The sequence below is a fragment of the Zingiber officinale genome, chromosome 9B, assembly GCF_018446385.1.
Source record: "Zingiber officinale cultivar Zhangliang chromosome 9B, Zo_v1.1, whole genome shotgun sequence".
Taxonomy (NCBI): domain Eukaryota; kingdom Viridiplantae; phylum Streptophyta; class Magnoliopsida; order Zingiberales; family Zingiberaceae; genus Zingiber; species Zingiber officinale.
Genome location: NC_056003.1, coordinates 84,837,582 through 84,854,461, shown reverse-complemented (window position 1 = coordinate 84,854,461; position 16,880 = coordinate 84,837,582). Strand labels below are relative to the sequence as shown.

Sequence of the window (16,880 nt, the reverse complement as noted above, 5' to 3'; positions counted from 1 at the left end):
TAATGTAGTAATTAATTGATTCAATTGTAACTATGAACTAAATCCTATATATTCATTTATTTCTCCTAATTATATCAATGCTAATTGATTATTACTACATTGTATAATATTATTCAGGACAGTAGTGAGCTTGGGCCAGTTTGGGTCTGCCTATCGAGCTATAAATTTAATGCTAAAAATTATTTTTAAAAAATAATTTAAAATATGAAAAATAATTAAAAATAAAGACACGAGGACCACCAAGATCCCTCGAGCCTCTGTGCTATGATAAGGTTGTTGTATGTGTGCACCAAGGTTGAATATTGAAAGAAAAAAAAGGGTAAACGGAGTCAGAGGAATGTAGAGATTAGAGCAAGTCAATCAAGCACGTAAAGCAAAAATATATAGTTAAGAATGTAGATGAATCAAACGGTTCGTGAATTATTCGAAAATTGATTCGGTAAAAAATTTGTTCGAATTCGTTCGTTTATCTTATCGAGCCAAGCTTGAACTCAATTTCGAACTCGACAGTTTTATCGAACTAAACTCGAGCTTAAGGATATTCAGCTCGTGAGCTCGCGAATATGTTCGTTTATAGACTCACGAGCGAAAAAAACGAACCTTAAACCGAGCCAAAAAAAAATGAGCTCTAAAATGAGCCAAAAAAAATAAACTCTAAAACGAATCTTAAAATAAGCTTTAAAATGAACCAAAAAATAAACTTTAAAACGAGCTCGAGTTCGCTTAACGAGTTAGACTTGTTAACTTTGATAATCAAGCTAATAACGAACCGAGCTCGAACTGTTCGTGAACTTGATAATTCTAAAACGAACCGAGCTCGAACCTTGTGATAAAAGCTCGATTCGAGCTCAAGCCGAACTCGAATCCGAATATAACTTAAACGAGCCGAGCTCAAGCCTAATACTGATCGGCTCAATTTTACTCGTTTACATCCCTATATATAGATGAAAAGTGACAACTGAAACATGTAGAAGCGGTTTTGAGCAACAAAAAAAGTAAACATGGAGAGTAGTTTTGAGCTCATCATGTGTTTCCCTTCCCCTATTCTCCGTAATAAACAAGCATGAGAACTTGTTTACAGCTCCATAGAGCAAATAAAAGTGGCAATTTGTGAGCAATAGGAAGTGCACTATGAAGGTGATAATCAGAATATCACAACCAGAAACAGATAGCAAGACACCTATAAAAGCAAGTTACAATCGCTACAAAGAATCAGATGTGGTCAAATTATGCTTTGTCCATTTGGTAAACAAGCATAAAGAAACTTTTTCAAGTGCAACAAATATCTTTGCCAGGGCAGTTAAACTTGCACTAGAGCTTATTTTTCTAACAGCAAAGTCGGATCATACTATGAGAATTTGACCTTCAATTCGGCTAAGTTCATGAAATTCTTTATCCTAGTGTTTTTTTCCCGCTTCAAGCAAAAAAAAAAAAAAGTGAATCTACAGGCAGTGTGAAAGTTCCAAGGATTGAGTTGATAGAAACAAGATCTCGACAACATTTCTCATGAGTCAATCTCGACGAAAAGGCTCGCCTGTGGGTGCAAGCCGGCTTCCTTTAGCGTCAACGAATGCTTTTCAGAGCCATAGGTCACACGGGGAAAGTTTGAAACTAGGGTGTAGTTTTCTGCTTCCAAGCATCCCAAGGAATCAACATAGTCGTATAGAGAGCTGATTGTTGTGGTACAGTGAAACCTCCTCTCCTTGCGCTCTCCAGTTGGGAATCGAACAAGCACCTGAAAGTGATCATAATGTTTGCATCAGTTCTGTAACTCAAGATAATGTTTAAATTATTACATACATTCATATAAATAGTATATAAACTTTTAACTGATATCTCATAAACAACATAAGGATTTCAGTCATAACTTCCCTTAATCTTTTGTTATATTTTCTCTTAATTCTCTAACCCAATTCTATCAATCAGAGGCCACAAATTACACGTATAAAAATACATTTACCAGCTGATTTCAATTGATAATACACATGTCATTAATTGGATACAAATATATGCTCATTAAATTGCAGATGAGATATTGTTTTCTATGAAACCAAAAACACTAGACAAAATTGTACTAAATGAATAAGCTTGGTAAAACTAAGCAAACAAGAAATGCAAACTAAAAATAATGTAAAGCGTGACCAAACAATTGACTGCATAATTACGAAAAATCTGCTATATTGTCAATGAAGATTTAAGATGTCAATCCAACATCTTAAGTCAACTTTTCCAACTGAACATTAGGAGATAAAAACTAGTTCAAATCATGATTAGTTTCAAGATATGCAACGCAGCTCTAGCCAAGGATTGTGATTGAAACAGAGGACAATAATACTTGTTTAAGGAATCTACTGTCCATAAAAAGCAGATATGGCATCATTGAGCACTTTCTAGCAATAAACAACAGAATACTCAATTATGCCACAATCTATACACAATTTATATTACTAGCAAAAGAAATAAGCAGAAAGATATTGCAATTTCTACACAAAATTGATACATTCACTGCACGTAAGCAAAGATCATGATTTTTTTTCTTATCCTACTAGTTTTAGCTTCTCTAGTTTTCAATCATTGCACTCAATGCATGAGAACCACCAGAAATTCATTATGGTTAAACTTGAATTGATGACGTTAGTGTCCATGGACAATGTATTAGTGCCATGAGAATAAAATTTTGGGTATAAACAGATAACTTTTTTGAAACAAGAAAGGTATTTTAATGTTTCATAAACTGGTAATACAATAATATCATTATCTAGAAAAATAGATGTTCTATATAACAGTTACTAAAAAGAGTCAAAAAGTATTGTTAACTTGAAAAACCTCTTATCATGGTCTCTTCATAACAGTAGGTATCTTCAATAGATGGCTTTAGGGAGTATAAACTCTGGAATACTCCATTCAGAAAATAGAGAGCTTTGTGACACTTACTCGTGTAACGTTAGGCCCTTTGTCAGGTTCAGCACCCAATGCCATTGCTTTCTCTTGCCGTCTTCTAGTAAGAGCAGCTTCTTTTTCAGCAGCTTCATGAGCTGCTCTTGCCAAGGCCTCTTCTTCTTCCTTGCGCTTCCTTTCAGCCTCTTCAGCCTCTCTCTTCAACCTATCTTCCTCTTCTTTCAGTCGACGCTCTCTTGCCTGATTTGTTACAAGTTGCATAGGTTTTAAATGCTGACATGGTATGCATAGAACTTGCAGTAATATGGCACATTATCCAATGTTTATGATAGTGCAGATGCATAAAACCATCAATAAACCAAAACCCAACTTAATAAAAAACACTGGCATACTTGATCAGCTTCAAGTGCTGCTCTATATGCAGCATCTTGCTCTTCTCGTAAACGCTGATTGTTTCGCCGCTCTTCAGATTCTATCCTTGCAGTAATTAATGATGGGGCACATTCTTCAAATACACGTTGAAGCAATGTAAGCATTTCTTCAGGTGGCTTGGGGCCCTCAATCTGCATAATGTATAAGATATAACAACTAGAAAGCCATTAAGAGAATGTAACACCCCTCAAAAGTATATGCACAAGAAAATAACATATGAATTATGAAAAAGAAATAAGTATATAATTTATGAACAAGAAAATAACATATGAATTATGAAAAAGAAAATAAAATAGTATATAATTTATGGACAACAAATAGTGTAACATTATGCCAACTATACATCTAACAGAAGGAGATGAAAGGGAGTGCGTGCTATAAACACAGATAAGTAGACAACTTTTAACACATCAACCTAGAGAGAACCACGTGTAAGAAGTAAGGACCAGACATGTTTTCTTTGACTTTGAAGAGTAAAAACAATTTTTAAAAGTATAAATACTTAAGTCAATCAATCAAAAGGTGAACGTATTATCTATCACCAGTCACATTCATCATCCAGCAGTGTTAGTACAAATTATTTTTTGAGTCGGTTACATAGATCTAATCCCTTTGTTGAACTATGCAAAGATGATATCTATCACCAGTCACATTTAGACAATACAAAATTCCCTTTTAGTTACATTAACTAGAATCTTCTTTTTTTAAAAAAGAATAATAATATTTGCGACTGTATAAAAATCATGGGCATAAGCCAAGATAATAAATGCGCTAAACTATCAGATGTGTGCATTGCTTTACAGAATTCCAAAAGGAGAAGGGCAACAGTCTAGTAGCTATGGCAAAAAGCTTCTCCTCTGATGACAACAAGAATTAATTAGAGTATATATATTGAAGACTACAAAGAGTGATGTACCTGATGAAGGAGGGCAATCCTTTGGTTGTCGGTGGCCATGACTATGGCACAGAATGGAAAGCGGGAAGCCTTGAGGCTATTACTCATCTTAAATCCTTCCTCTCTCCTAATGCTCCCGCCCCAAACCACAAAATTTTCAGTTAGAAAAGCAACCACTGGGGGCGAGCACAGGGTTCCCTCGCAGAAGGCCGGCACATCCGGGTGTTCAGGAGAGTGCAGGTACACGAGCATCAGCTTGAATTCCCGCTGTGCGCGCAGTAGGGCGTCCATGAACCCCTCGGCAGCGAAGCGAGGCCTGGTGTCGGCAGGGTAATCCCTCTCAAAGGCGGCGACGAAGTCCCCCGCCTCGGCCGTGGAGGCCGAGACGGGGATCAGGCGGTCGCCCTCCGCGCCGCGTGGCGAGGCAAGATAGCCGAGGATGCCGATGGTGCGATTGAGGACTCCGCCCGCGATCCAGAAACCGAGGCCAACGGCGCCGGAGACGACGTAGAAAGGGAGGGTGACGATCCGCCAGGCGATGCCGGGAGCCGGGCCGGCGACCACGGCTGGTGTAGGGGCGGAGGAGGAAGCGGCGGCGGGGAAAGGATTTGCTGCTGCGGCGGCGGCAGATGAGGAGGATGGGGCATTGGATGTGATAGAGGCGATGGCGAGCTCAAGATCCCAATTATGGGCGGAGAGGATATCGGTGCAGAGATCGGGATCTTCGATGCCGGTAATGGCCTGGAAGTAGCCCAATTTGTCCTCGAATCCATCCGCCATGGCCGCTGCTTCACGGAGATCGAATCGGGTAGGGTTCCCTTATCGGTCGTCTTGGTTTCTTCTATCGGTAGGGTTTGTAGTGGTGAGAAAGAGAGAGGCTTCACTTGGTCAAAAGGCGAGCAGTTCTACTATATACCAATCATAATGCGTAATAATTAATAAAAACATTCTATATTTTTCTTTTTTATTAAAAAGTGAGAAAAAAATCTTATATAATTACTGATGAACGCAGTTAGACAGTAGAGTAAATCAGGGCATGTGTAATAATTAATAAAAATATTCTATATTTTTCTTTTTTATTAGAAATTGAGAAAAATATTCTTATATAATTATTGATAAATTTAGTTAGCTACTACAGTCAAGAAATGTAGTACCATTTTAATTACACGTTTCATTCGGAGGAATATGAGATCGAGAAGATTAGCTAGGCCAATTGAACATATCGTTATGTTATCTAAAACATGTAATAAAGTCTAGCTTTCAGGAGTGACAGAGATTTCTACGAATACTAAGAGTACGTTTGGTATGTACGTCTTTTATTTTTTAAAAAGCGCACATTTTCTATAAAATAGAAAATAATTTTTTTTGTAATTCTCCATTTTTTTAGAAAACATTATCTATTTTTTTTAGAAAATAGACACGAAAAATACAAACCAAACATCATTTTTCAGAAAACGCACATTTTTTCAAAAAAAAACAAAAATGAAAAACACGTATACAAAACGCACCCTAAGATTTCATAGAATAAATTAATTCATTGTCTCTTAATTAACCTTTCATGGTGCGGTGATAAAAAATGAAACGAACACTTAATATTTCAAATCTAATCTAAAACACAAATCGTCCAGCCGGATAGAAAAAAAATGCATCACCAAATAATAAGAATAATAATAATAATAATAAAACAATTTCTCTCAATTCATCCAAATAAATTTAAAATATAATTTATATATATTTAAAAATTGACTTTCAAAATATTCATTTCTAATAAATTTCTTCAACCAATAGAAAATTTCTTCAACCTTTATTCGTTTCTACATATAAAGGTAGAGATGAGAGTTATAAGCCGAATAATAATTAAAAAATAATAATAGAAATATCAAAATCTAAAAGACAATTCCATATAATTCCAGTAGATGATAATATGATGTCAAATAACTTGAGGGGATGGAAAAATACTTACGGTATCAAAAATAATTGTCATTCTTTTCTTCGATTGCTCCTTGTTATGAAGGAGTTAGCTACACGTCAAGAAGCCTCAATGATCTCAAAAGTCGCATGGGTTACCTAATCCGGATTCTACAATGAAAACATGACACGGATTTGTTGCAGTAGAGGAAGAAAGGCAAATCAAACTCGTCAAGCGAAGACCACATCCGAGCGCAATACATATTTTGTGTTTTTCATTACGGTACGAGCTTCATGGAGCATGCACTTGTGTCCGTGGATGTGGAGAAGTGCCATTCCTTCTACTGGAGCGACCTGCGTAAAGACTGTCGTTAGTTCGATACATATTTATTTGATAACGAGTGAACCAAAACATTTCGATGAAATCTAGTTGCTACTAGTGATACTTACCTCTGCAACAATCCCTCTTCCTTGATCATAGAAAACAGTTTCACCTCCAGCCAAAGATTGCAGGGATTTATCCTTATTGCTGCTCTTTCCGGTAAGATATATTAGTAGGGTATATTGGGTTGTTTGCCCTCCTCCGAGATCAACGCTCTCGTCGATATGCCTACCAAACCTTTGGCCCACTGTATATCTGATAGATATAAAACAAGTTATAGATTTTTACAAAAATAATCAGGTCTATAATGCATCATCTAATATTGTGGCAAATCAAAGATTTATAATTCTGAGTCGTCCCCAAGCAGTATGAGTGAACTTTATTGTTCTGCCTATTAAACATGTGAAACTTGTCAATGTAGATGATATCGAAAGTCATCAACTCTGAGGCCTCGTACTAATAGGCACGCCATAAAGCACTGCCGACATATTTACATTTCAGCCGAGGTTGGATAGAAATTTCAAACCATGGAATCATCAATTATAAACCCACATTGCAGAGGTCAAAATGGTTAATGATTACAACTGAGTGCTAAAGTTAGGTCAAAGCCACTAAAAAGAAGGCATTCTAAAGTGTTTTAAAAATGATTTAGATCAAGGCAAAATTTTGCTATTCAACTTCTACAAGTATCTTATATAACAAAGAGCAAAACTAATATATCTACCAAAAGCATGAAAAGCAATAAACTAAAAAATGAAATAAATAGTAAATGTCTTGTTATTACCTGTAAAAACGTATATTTGGATTCAGACCGACGGCAACCTTCCCCTGGAGCTTGATATCATCAAACACTCTTTTCAAGCCTGATTGCCAAATGATTTCAGCGAGTAAAGGATCAGTAACTGACATGCGATCATTATCCCTAAAAGCTTCGCCTTTAGCTGGACCCTGGCTTCCTTGGTGAATAAAGCCAAAAGATTCTGCAGCTTCCACGTAGGCCTTTGACTCAATGCTACTGAAGAAGTTTGCTATCTGCAAAAGTATTCAGTCGTAATTATGCTTGAGGTTCATTTCAGACTTCTTTTTTAGCAGCAAAAATTTCTATCGAGATAAAAAGATTTTTAAAGTATCATTTCATGCAAGAGTTTTCGGTATATCATTCAGTACCATGTCGTGCTAACATCTGATACAGTTTAGAACACACCAATCAACTCAAATGAGTTTCAGTACTTTAATCTCTAGTGCAACAAGTTACAAAAATATCCCAACAACAATTGTCATGCAGGATGAGAACATTGGTTCTTGTAGCATCCACCTCATAAATTTTCAAGAACTAGATTAAAAATGCCCCTACAACATCTAGAGTTGGATAGTTCCATCACATATTTATAAATATATCTCAGTTAACCATAGACTTTGAATTAAATTGGCATAGTAGGAGGCAAAACACCAATAAGCACCCTATGCGCTTTTTTGACTCTAATATGACTCCTTTGCTGTTAGTATTGCTTTGGTTGGATTATCCTCTCTTACACTCCTCTCATTATTGGAGAGACTTGTCTTGTCTTGGTTCTTGGCGATACCGGCTGAAATAGGCAGTAACTATGCCAACATTACCTGTATTGGCACAATAAAAGTATTCCAGTTGTGCCAAGTGAAACCGATCAACGCTTGAGCCCATGTTATAGGACTAAAGGTATACAAGTCATACTATATATAGCATAAGAGTTTGACTTTTAAATAAATCACATGCTAGCTAGTGTCTTAAGCACCCATATACACATTCTTGCCTTGACTAATAACTATCTTTCTTGTTTCTTTGCTTCTTAACCAAACATGATATATTCTTGTTTGTTTGCTTGACCTTAATTTTGTAACCTAATTTCATAAACTATGCTACCTTCCACAGCTTTTGAGCACATTTGAGCATACAAGTACAGATTAACATGCAGAAGATAACCATAAATATAAAGTGGAACAAGATTAAAAGATTTCTTAATCCTTGTTTCATTTTTATTCAACCAAACACACTATCATCTCGTTTCTTTATAAAACAATACATCAGAGCGTGATTGAAGAAGCTTGCAACACGCCAACACCTAATTTACTGATAAGGATATGAATGTCTAAATTGGTTCCTTGCTAAATAGTTATGAGTGTAAAAAGTTATTAGTATATACAATAAATATTAATTTAATTTAAATATAAAAAAATTTGATATAGTAGTATAAACTTTAAACAATATTGTTACAACAACAACCAAACATTTTCCCACTAGGTGGGGTCGGTTATATGAATCTTTTTACGCCATTGAGTTCTATCTCCTATTATATCATCATCTATATTTAAATAAATTTTATCTTGTTTTATTATTGTTAACCAAGTCTTTTTTGGTCTTCCTCTTCCTCGTTTGATATGCATGTTTATCATAGTTTCACATCGCCTAACTAGAGCATTTATTGGTCGTCTAAGTATATGTCCATACCATCTTAAACGTGTCTCTCGGAGTTTTTCCTCAATAGATGCAACTCCGACTTTCTCTCTAATGCTCTCATTTCTTATTTTATCTATCCTCGTATGTCCACACATCCACCTTAACATCCTCATCTCTGCAACTCTCATCTTCTGCTCATGTGCTCGAGTCATAGCACAACATTCAACTCCATGTAACATAGCAGGTCTAATTGCGGTTTTATAGAACTTACCTTTACGTTTAAGAGGTACTTTACGGTCACATAAAACATTCGACACTCCTCTCCATTCACTCATCCTGCTTGTATTCTATGTAAGACATCTCCCTCAATCCCTCCATCGTTTTGCAAAAATGACCCTAAATATTTAAATCTCTCGGTTCCGGGCAACTCGTCCTCTCCTATCTTAACAATTGTTACATTACTTCTAATATTGTTAAACTTAAATTCCTTATATTCTGTCTTTAAGCTACTAAGCTTAAAACCTTTCCCTTCTAATGTTTCCCTCCAAGATTCTAGTTTAGCATTTACTCCTTCACGTGTTTCATCTACCAGAATAATATCATCTGCAAACAATATGCACACGGTACTGTGTCTTGAATGTGCGCAGTGAGTTCGTCCATAATTAGTGTAAAAAGATAGGGACTTAGAGCTGATCCTTGATGTAACCCTATCTTTATTGGAAATGCTTCAGTTACTCCACCTGAAGTCTTTATTGGAAATACTTTAAACAATATTGTTATAGCTAATTATTAAACTATAAGCAAAACTTTACTTCATTTACAATTATATCAAAGTTAACTTGATTTATGGTGAAGTTTAAATTAATTAAAACAATAATTTTATAAATAATTTAAGAGTATTAGTTACTTAAGAAAAAAATTGATTGACTATTACAGTAAAATTTAAATATATAAACTAGCTAAAGTTAATTACATAGTTTTCATATAGTTAACTTGTTTGTTATTTATCTAGCGTCCATAACTTATCTCTAATCAAACTGAGCTATTTCATGTGTTGGACTTGGTAAATATGCATAGATAGGTTCTGTTCCTACTAGCTTAAGCTTTCAGTGATAGTTCTATTCTAGCAAAGTTTTCACATATAATATATAACGAAAATTGATGGGATAACATACTAATTTTCATCCTAATAGATGAATCTGGTGATCGTGCTCCCAGTAGTTTGATAGTCACATTCACAGATCATTGACACATTGTAGGTAACTAGATAAAAGAATGAAAAAGACAGTAGGAATGAACATGAAGTCCCATTTCCAAACATCAACCAGACATAGAACCAGTAATGCAATAATAAAAGACTATAGTAGCTTGAAAAATACAATACTTGAATTGGTGGAAGCTAAATTAATGGATATAGCATAACACATTGAACTAAAGATTGTAACAAGTTAACATCAGCAGATGAGGCTTGGATACAGGGTTGACATGAAAGTCATAATATCAATGCAACGTGACAGATGATTTGCAATAAAAAAACATCTCGTGTACATTAAATCCAAAGCTCAGTCTATCCACATGATCAGGTTATGCAGTAGGTGTTTAAAAAATTGGAACATGAGTCTGATTAGTGTCATCTCCTATCCTTAAATCACTTTTTGTTTTCACAGATCTATTTTTGCTAACATGCTTGCTTTTACATAGGAATGAGTACAGTGAAAAAGCTGTGAGAAGAATGAGTACTCTTTGCATAATGTCTCATACCCATTTACTTAGAATCATAATATTCCAGAAAATCGCTATGTGAAATTAAGAGATACAATGAACTTAGAATAGCCAACAATGTAACAGTTGCATTCCAAAAGAAAGAGCAACAAATACAGTAATACTGGGAATCGAGCTAAAGTAGTTGTATGCTCACCAACCTCACCCATGTCACAAAACCAAATGTTTGGCACTCTAAATAACTATTGAAGAACCAAATACATATCCAATGTGACAAGGCAGGGATTCTTATCCACCCACATAGTTCAGGTAAAATAATTAATTTCAATGCCCTAACAACCCATCAATAAATCCTCTATTACATTTCTTCAGAAAATAGGGTGGAATATAAAATCATAGTGAAAAAATAGCCATTTAACAGTCAATTAGCCGCACAAAGGTGGATAACAAAAAATTTGGCACTGGATCCTGAGAAGTTCATAATAATACACGATTATGGGGTATCTTTCCAATTTATTGCATGATTTTCATGAACCGTAACCTGCTCATCTCATTATTAGTACAAACTCTAAGAAACTCGTTGTTTCTCGCGATTAGGTTTGGGGAAAACACAGTATTCTTTGGTTCTTCTGCCATTTTTTGTTATTTATTTATTTATTTATTTATTTGCTAAATAACACTCGAACATGCATCTTCAATTCAGAATTTTGCAAGAAAAATCAGTTGGGATTTTAAAACTAAAAATTTCAAGAAGATAAACAAAAGCGGAGAACAGGAAGTAGTAAAAAGGGGCGGTCTGAGAAATAAAACCGTGAACAAATTGGTGCCCTTGAGGCGGTTGATCTGGAGATCCTTCTTCGGCTTGATAAGCGGCCACCTCCCGCCTATTTCCTTCCCGATTGCCGCCTTCTTTTTCCGGTTCTTCGACTGGTGCTCGTTGTCGCCGGGACTCGCCATGTCCGCAAAGGAAGGAAGGAAAGACCAAGCAGCAATGCCAATGAACCATGGAGTTCAACGGAATTCTTTCTTCGGCAATTTGTCAATGCATCATAGATTTTTAAATTTATCAAAAGACCCACGCTATTTTGAATATTTACTAAATCAACCAATTTTATTTGATCCGTCAATGCATCATAGATTTTAAATTAATCAAAAGACCCACGCTATTTTGAATATTTACTAAATCAGTCAATTTTATTTTTCCTCTCTCCTCTTTTGTTTCCTTTCTTTTTTTTCATGCATGCATGCATGCATAACTGTAGCGCCCGAAAATTCTCAAAATAATTATTAGAAATATCCTAGTATTTTTCTGGAATTTTAAGATATTTTTATGAAATTTTTAGATTTACGGAAATAGCAAAAATAAATAGATAACGAAAATAGCCTACGCGAATTGAACCCGAGACCTGTTGGGTCCTACGACCTATAGCGGACTCTAGTAACCAGGTGAACCCAACAGGGCCATACTGAAAGGAAAGGGAAACAATTAATTTTATATTAGAGTTGGGCGGAATTACCCACTTAATATAAATAGGGAATTAATAGGGGAAAAGTTATTTTTAACGTAACTTTTCCTCTCCCTCAAACCCTCACCGCCGCCCACTTCCCCTCCTCCTTCTCTCGGCGCCAACCCCCAAGCACACCTAGGGATTTCGTCCCTAGAGCCATAGGAGGACTTTCTGTTGGAACCCCAAGGTTGTTTTGGTGTGATCAACAAGTTAAGTTAGGTCCTGTGTGTATTTAACCTTGTGTCTAAGTGTGCAGGAGCTTAGGAACACAGGTACTCGAGCGGAAGACGCAGCTAGCGAGAAGGACGGCACGCTGTGCGTCCGAGGGACGAGGTGCTGCGGAAGAGTACATCGGCGGACGAGAAGGAAGTGCGCGCGGTGGTTTCGAGGTACGAAAGCCGGAGCAGAAGATTGCTCGGGGAGCAAGAGACGCAGCTAGCGCGAAGGTCGGCACGGGGTGCGGTCCGCGAATAAGTACGCTGGTGGACGAGAAGGGACACGCGGCAATTCCGAGGGACGAGAAGCCGGAGGGAAGCACGCTCGAGAAGACCGGTAGATGGGTTCGGGTGAGCCCTATTCCGGATGTCAGAGATCACCCAAGCAAGCGGAGCCGGAGCAGAAAGACCCGGACCAGAGGCGAGCTGAACCGGAGAAGAGAGCACGGACCAAAAGTCAATTGGGTTGACTTTTGGCTCCGGGGCGCCCGGAACTGTCCGGGGCGCCCGGAGCTGTCCGGGGCGCCCGAAAGAGACTTTTTCACAGGATCGAGCTTTGACTCGATCCAACCGTTGGGGGATAAATTTTATCCCCCCCCAGGGCGCCCGGAACCCTTCCAGGCGCCCCGACCAAGGCTATAAATATAGCCTTGGTCTAGAAGCTTTTCAACAATCACGATCATTCTATTTCCAAACACTTGTATGCTTTAGTTGTAGTTAAGCTTCTGTTTTCTGTGCCTAAACACTGTAAGAGGCTTCTCCACCTAAAGGAGTTTTTGAGCTTAATCTTCCTTGGATTAACAACCACATCGGTTGTAACCAAGTAAACATCTGGTGCATCGTCTTTTCTTTTATGCTTCTATTTTTCTGCTTAATTCATTTTACAAGTGTTAGCTTAATCGTTCGAGGAAAGGTTGTCTGTTTTTAATTGACAGGTTATTTACCAACCCTTATAGCCGGCCCAACGGTCCTACAAGTGGTATCAGAGCCGAGACGCCTCAGAAGGACTAACCGCCATCTGAAGCAACAAAACAATGGTCGGAGCTAGCGACTACCCACCAGCATTCGAGGGGGAGTTTTCTTCATGGAAGAAACAAATGGAGGTATACCTTAACTCAGACTTTGGTATTTCTTTAATTTTAAAATCTGGTTATGAAGAACCGAAGAACACGAACGGAGAAAGACTCGATCTACGTCTCTGGAACAAAAAGCAACGTAACGAATCGATGGCAAACGGACGGGCAGAATTTCATCTCCTAACCGTGATACCAAATGAAGATCTCAAAAGAATCGGCGAATACAACAACTCAAAAGCACTTTGGGAAAAATTCTTAAAACTCTACGAAGAACCGATTGAAGTCGTCCCCTCAATAGACATCGAGCCGTCATCAGAATCCGAGATGGAAGAAATTACCGAGACAACCCCAACATCCGAAGTACATCCCGAGATCGATGAAGGGGGAGAATCTTCGGAAGAAATTAATTCAACAGGGGGAGAACCAACGGCCAACGAGGTAAGTAAGGTATGGTCTCTACCTTCTGAACAACCGATTAATTCAATAGAAAAATTGCCTGAAGATTTTTATGATTTAAAAATTGAATTACTGAAAAAGTTTTTTGAATTAGAAAATCAATTGTCAAATTTGTCTTGCAAATTAGAAATATTATCAAAAGAAATTTGCAAATTTAAAAATATTTTGACAAAAGAATTATGCAAATTAGAAGAATTTTTCGAATTACAAATTTCTCTCTCGAAAGAATTTTGCTATTTAGAAATTGAGTCACTGAAAAGATGTTTCGGGTTAAGAAATCTGTTAATAGATTCCTGTAAATTAGAATTTTTGTTGTTAAAAAATTCTTGCATTCTTTCGAACGAATTTTGCACATTGCCGAAAGAATTTTTTATATTGTCGAAAAATTTTATCAAGTTAGAATCTATGCTATTTGAATATTTTTGTGAAGTTACAATTCAAAAAATAATAGAAATTAACATGATACAAATTATTGCATGTTTAATATCTGTGGCTTTAAATTTGAAAAAGTGTAATTTGAGAAGTTATGAAAAATTGAAATGGAAATTTAAAACTTGCGGATATAAGTATCAGTATAAAAAATAAATGCATAGAAAAGTTTTTTTTAATGCTATCAAATTTTTTTTAAATTTTCTTGCATAATTTTTTGGGCTTAGAAAGATTTATTTCTGGTGAAAACATAGAAATTTTTCAAAAAGTCATTCTTTAACTTAGAAATTTTTTTTCTTTAATTTGGAAATATTTTTTCTCCGAAAAACATTGAAATAGATTTCTATAATTTTTCTAAGTGTCAAACCCTTAGATTGTTTTTCTTGAAACCTCATTTTTATTGTGATCAAAGGGGGAGAAGGGAAAGTATAAGTCTAGGGGGAGGTAGAAAATTGAAAATTAAAATTTGAAATTTTTGAAATTCAATTTTTTCTATCATGTTGCATGTTATTGCAATAAATTATTTTTATTCTATGTTTATTTGTAACCCTAGCTTAACTTGGGTTGATCACACCAAAAAGGGGGAGATTGTTGGAACCCCAAGGTTGTTTTGGTGTGATCAACAAGTTAAGTTAGGTCCTGTGTGTATTTAACCTTGTGTCTAAGTGTGCAGGAGCTTAGGAACACATGTACTCGAGCGGAAGACGCAGCTAGCGAGAAGGACGGCACGCTGTGCGTCCGAGGGACGAGGTGCTGCGGAAGAGTACACCGGCGGACGAGAAGGAAGTTCGCGCGGTGGTTCCGAGGTACGAAAGCCGAAGCAGAAGATTGCTCGGGGAGCAAGAGACGCAGCTAGCGCGAAGGTCGGCATGGGGTGCGACCGAGGGACGAAGTCTGCGGATGAGTACGCTGGTGGACGAGAAGGGACACGCGGTAATTCCGAGGGACGAGAAGTCGGAGGGAAGCACGCTCGAGAAGACCGGAAGATGGGTTCGGGTGAGCCCTATTCCGGATGTCAGAGATCACCCAAGCAAGCGGAGCCGGAGCAGAAAGACCCGGACCAGAGGCGAGCTGAACCGGAGAAGAGAGCACAGACCAAAAGTCAATTGAGTTGACTTTTGGCTCCGGGGCGCCCGGAGCTGTCCGGGGCGCCCGGAAGAGACTTTTTCACAGGATCGAGCTTTTACTCGATCCAACCGTTGGGGGATAAATTTTATCCCCCCCCAGGGCGCCCGGAACCCTTCCAGGCGCCCCGACCAAGGCTATAAATATAGTCTTGGTCCAGAAGCTTTTCAACAATCACGATCATTCTATTTCCAAACACTTGTATGCTTTAGTTGTAGTTAAGCTTCTGTTTTCTGTGCCTAAACGCTGTAAGAGGCTTCTCCGCCTGAAGGAGTTTTTGAGCTTAATCTTCCTTGGATTAACAACCACATCGGTTGTAACCAAGTAAACATCTGGTGCCTCGTCTTTTCTTTTATGCTTCTATTTTTCTGCTTAATTCATTTTACAAGTGTTAGCTTAATCGTTCGAGGAAGGGTTGTCTGTTTTTAATTGACAGGTTATTTACCAACCCTTCTAGCCGGCCCAACGGTCCAACACTTTCCAGCGACATCTTGGATACGAGGACGCTCCCCTCCGCGAGAGGAACGCGTAGACGCAAAGAGATCGTCGAAGGGATCTTCTCCGCCGGGAAACTAGCGATTAGAATCGTAAGACAATTAGCACAGGAGGTAAGAAACCCCTCACCTGCGGTATAAGTAGCTATTCGTGTGATTTTTATGCATTAGTTTAGTCGTATGCAAATTTCAGCACATAAGGTGTGCACTAGCGTACACCAAGTGCTCGATAGAATGTTTAGCGCAGTCAAATGCAAATTAGGCATTTTATTAGCTTGGATAAATGCACTAGAATCATTTACATAGCCTATTTAGTCTTGCTCCAGCTTTTACAGGACCAGATGTCCAATGGGTGGGCTCCCACAGTCGCCTCTAGGTTCAGATAACCTAGTTCTGGGTTTAGACAACCTAGTAGAAGTAAGACAATAGTTATTAGCTTATGTTCAGTATTTTACTTTCTCAGTGGCACTGTACTGGATTAGATATCCATTGGGTTGGACTCCCATAGTCGTCCCTAGGTTCAGCTAACCTAGCAAACCCTACTAGATTCAGAATTTGCAACCCAGGGTTTAGTTAGGGATGCGCGCACAGCAAGTACAGTCGCCGGGCACAAACAGCAACATGATTATGTATTTTCACTTATTATGTAATTAGTTTTCAGAACCTCACAAAATAGCTAGGTGAAAGTAGTACAACTCTAGCATTAGTTTAGCATCAGCTTAGTTCAGATCATGCTCTGTTTAGTTTCTTATAGAGGCATGTGATAGTCTTATGATCAGTTTTGATTTCCATATCTTATGAACCTGTATGCCATGTTTTTGTATTCATGTGTAGTGATTTCAGTATGCCATGTTTCTTAAGTTCAGCACATGATTTTAATAGCATTCTTTCAAAAGCATATTGCAT

General features: G+C 37.5%; 2 protein-coding genes across 2 annotated transcripts; both read right to left on the bottom strand.

Moving 5' to 3' along the window:
• Positions 1–1,219: 1,219 nt before the first annotated feature.
• Positions 1,220–5,117, bottom strand: LOC122024518 (plant UBX domain-containing protein 10-like). Its single transcript, XM_042583167.1, has 4 exons — positions 4,247–5,117; positions 3,291–3,461; positions 2,935–3,138; positions 1,220–1,735 (listed from the first exon to the last, which is right to left on the bottom strand). Exons 1-4 carry the CDS (start codon positions 5,003–5,005, stop codon positions 1,505–1,507), a joined length of 1,365 nt encoding a protein of 454 aa, XP_042439101.1. The 5' UTR covers positions 5,006–5,117; the 3' UTR covers positions 1,220–1,504.
• Positions 5,118–6,184: 1,067 nt separating this feature from the next.
• LOC122022364 lies at positions 6,185–11,698 on the bottom strand. Its single transcript, XM_042580331.1, has 4 exons — positions 11,482–11,698; positions 7,300–7,547; positions 6,584–6,770; positions 6,185–6,487 (listed from the first exon to the last, which is right to left on the bottom strand). Exons 1-4 carry the CDS (start codon positions 11,626–11,628, stop codon positions 6,365–6,367), a joined length of 705 nt encoding a protein of 234 aa, XP_042436265.1. The 5' UTR covers positions 11,629–11,698; the 3' UTR covers positions 6,185–6,364.
• Between the last annotated feature and the right edge of the window lie 5,182 nt (positions 11,699–16,880).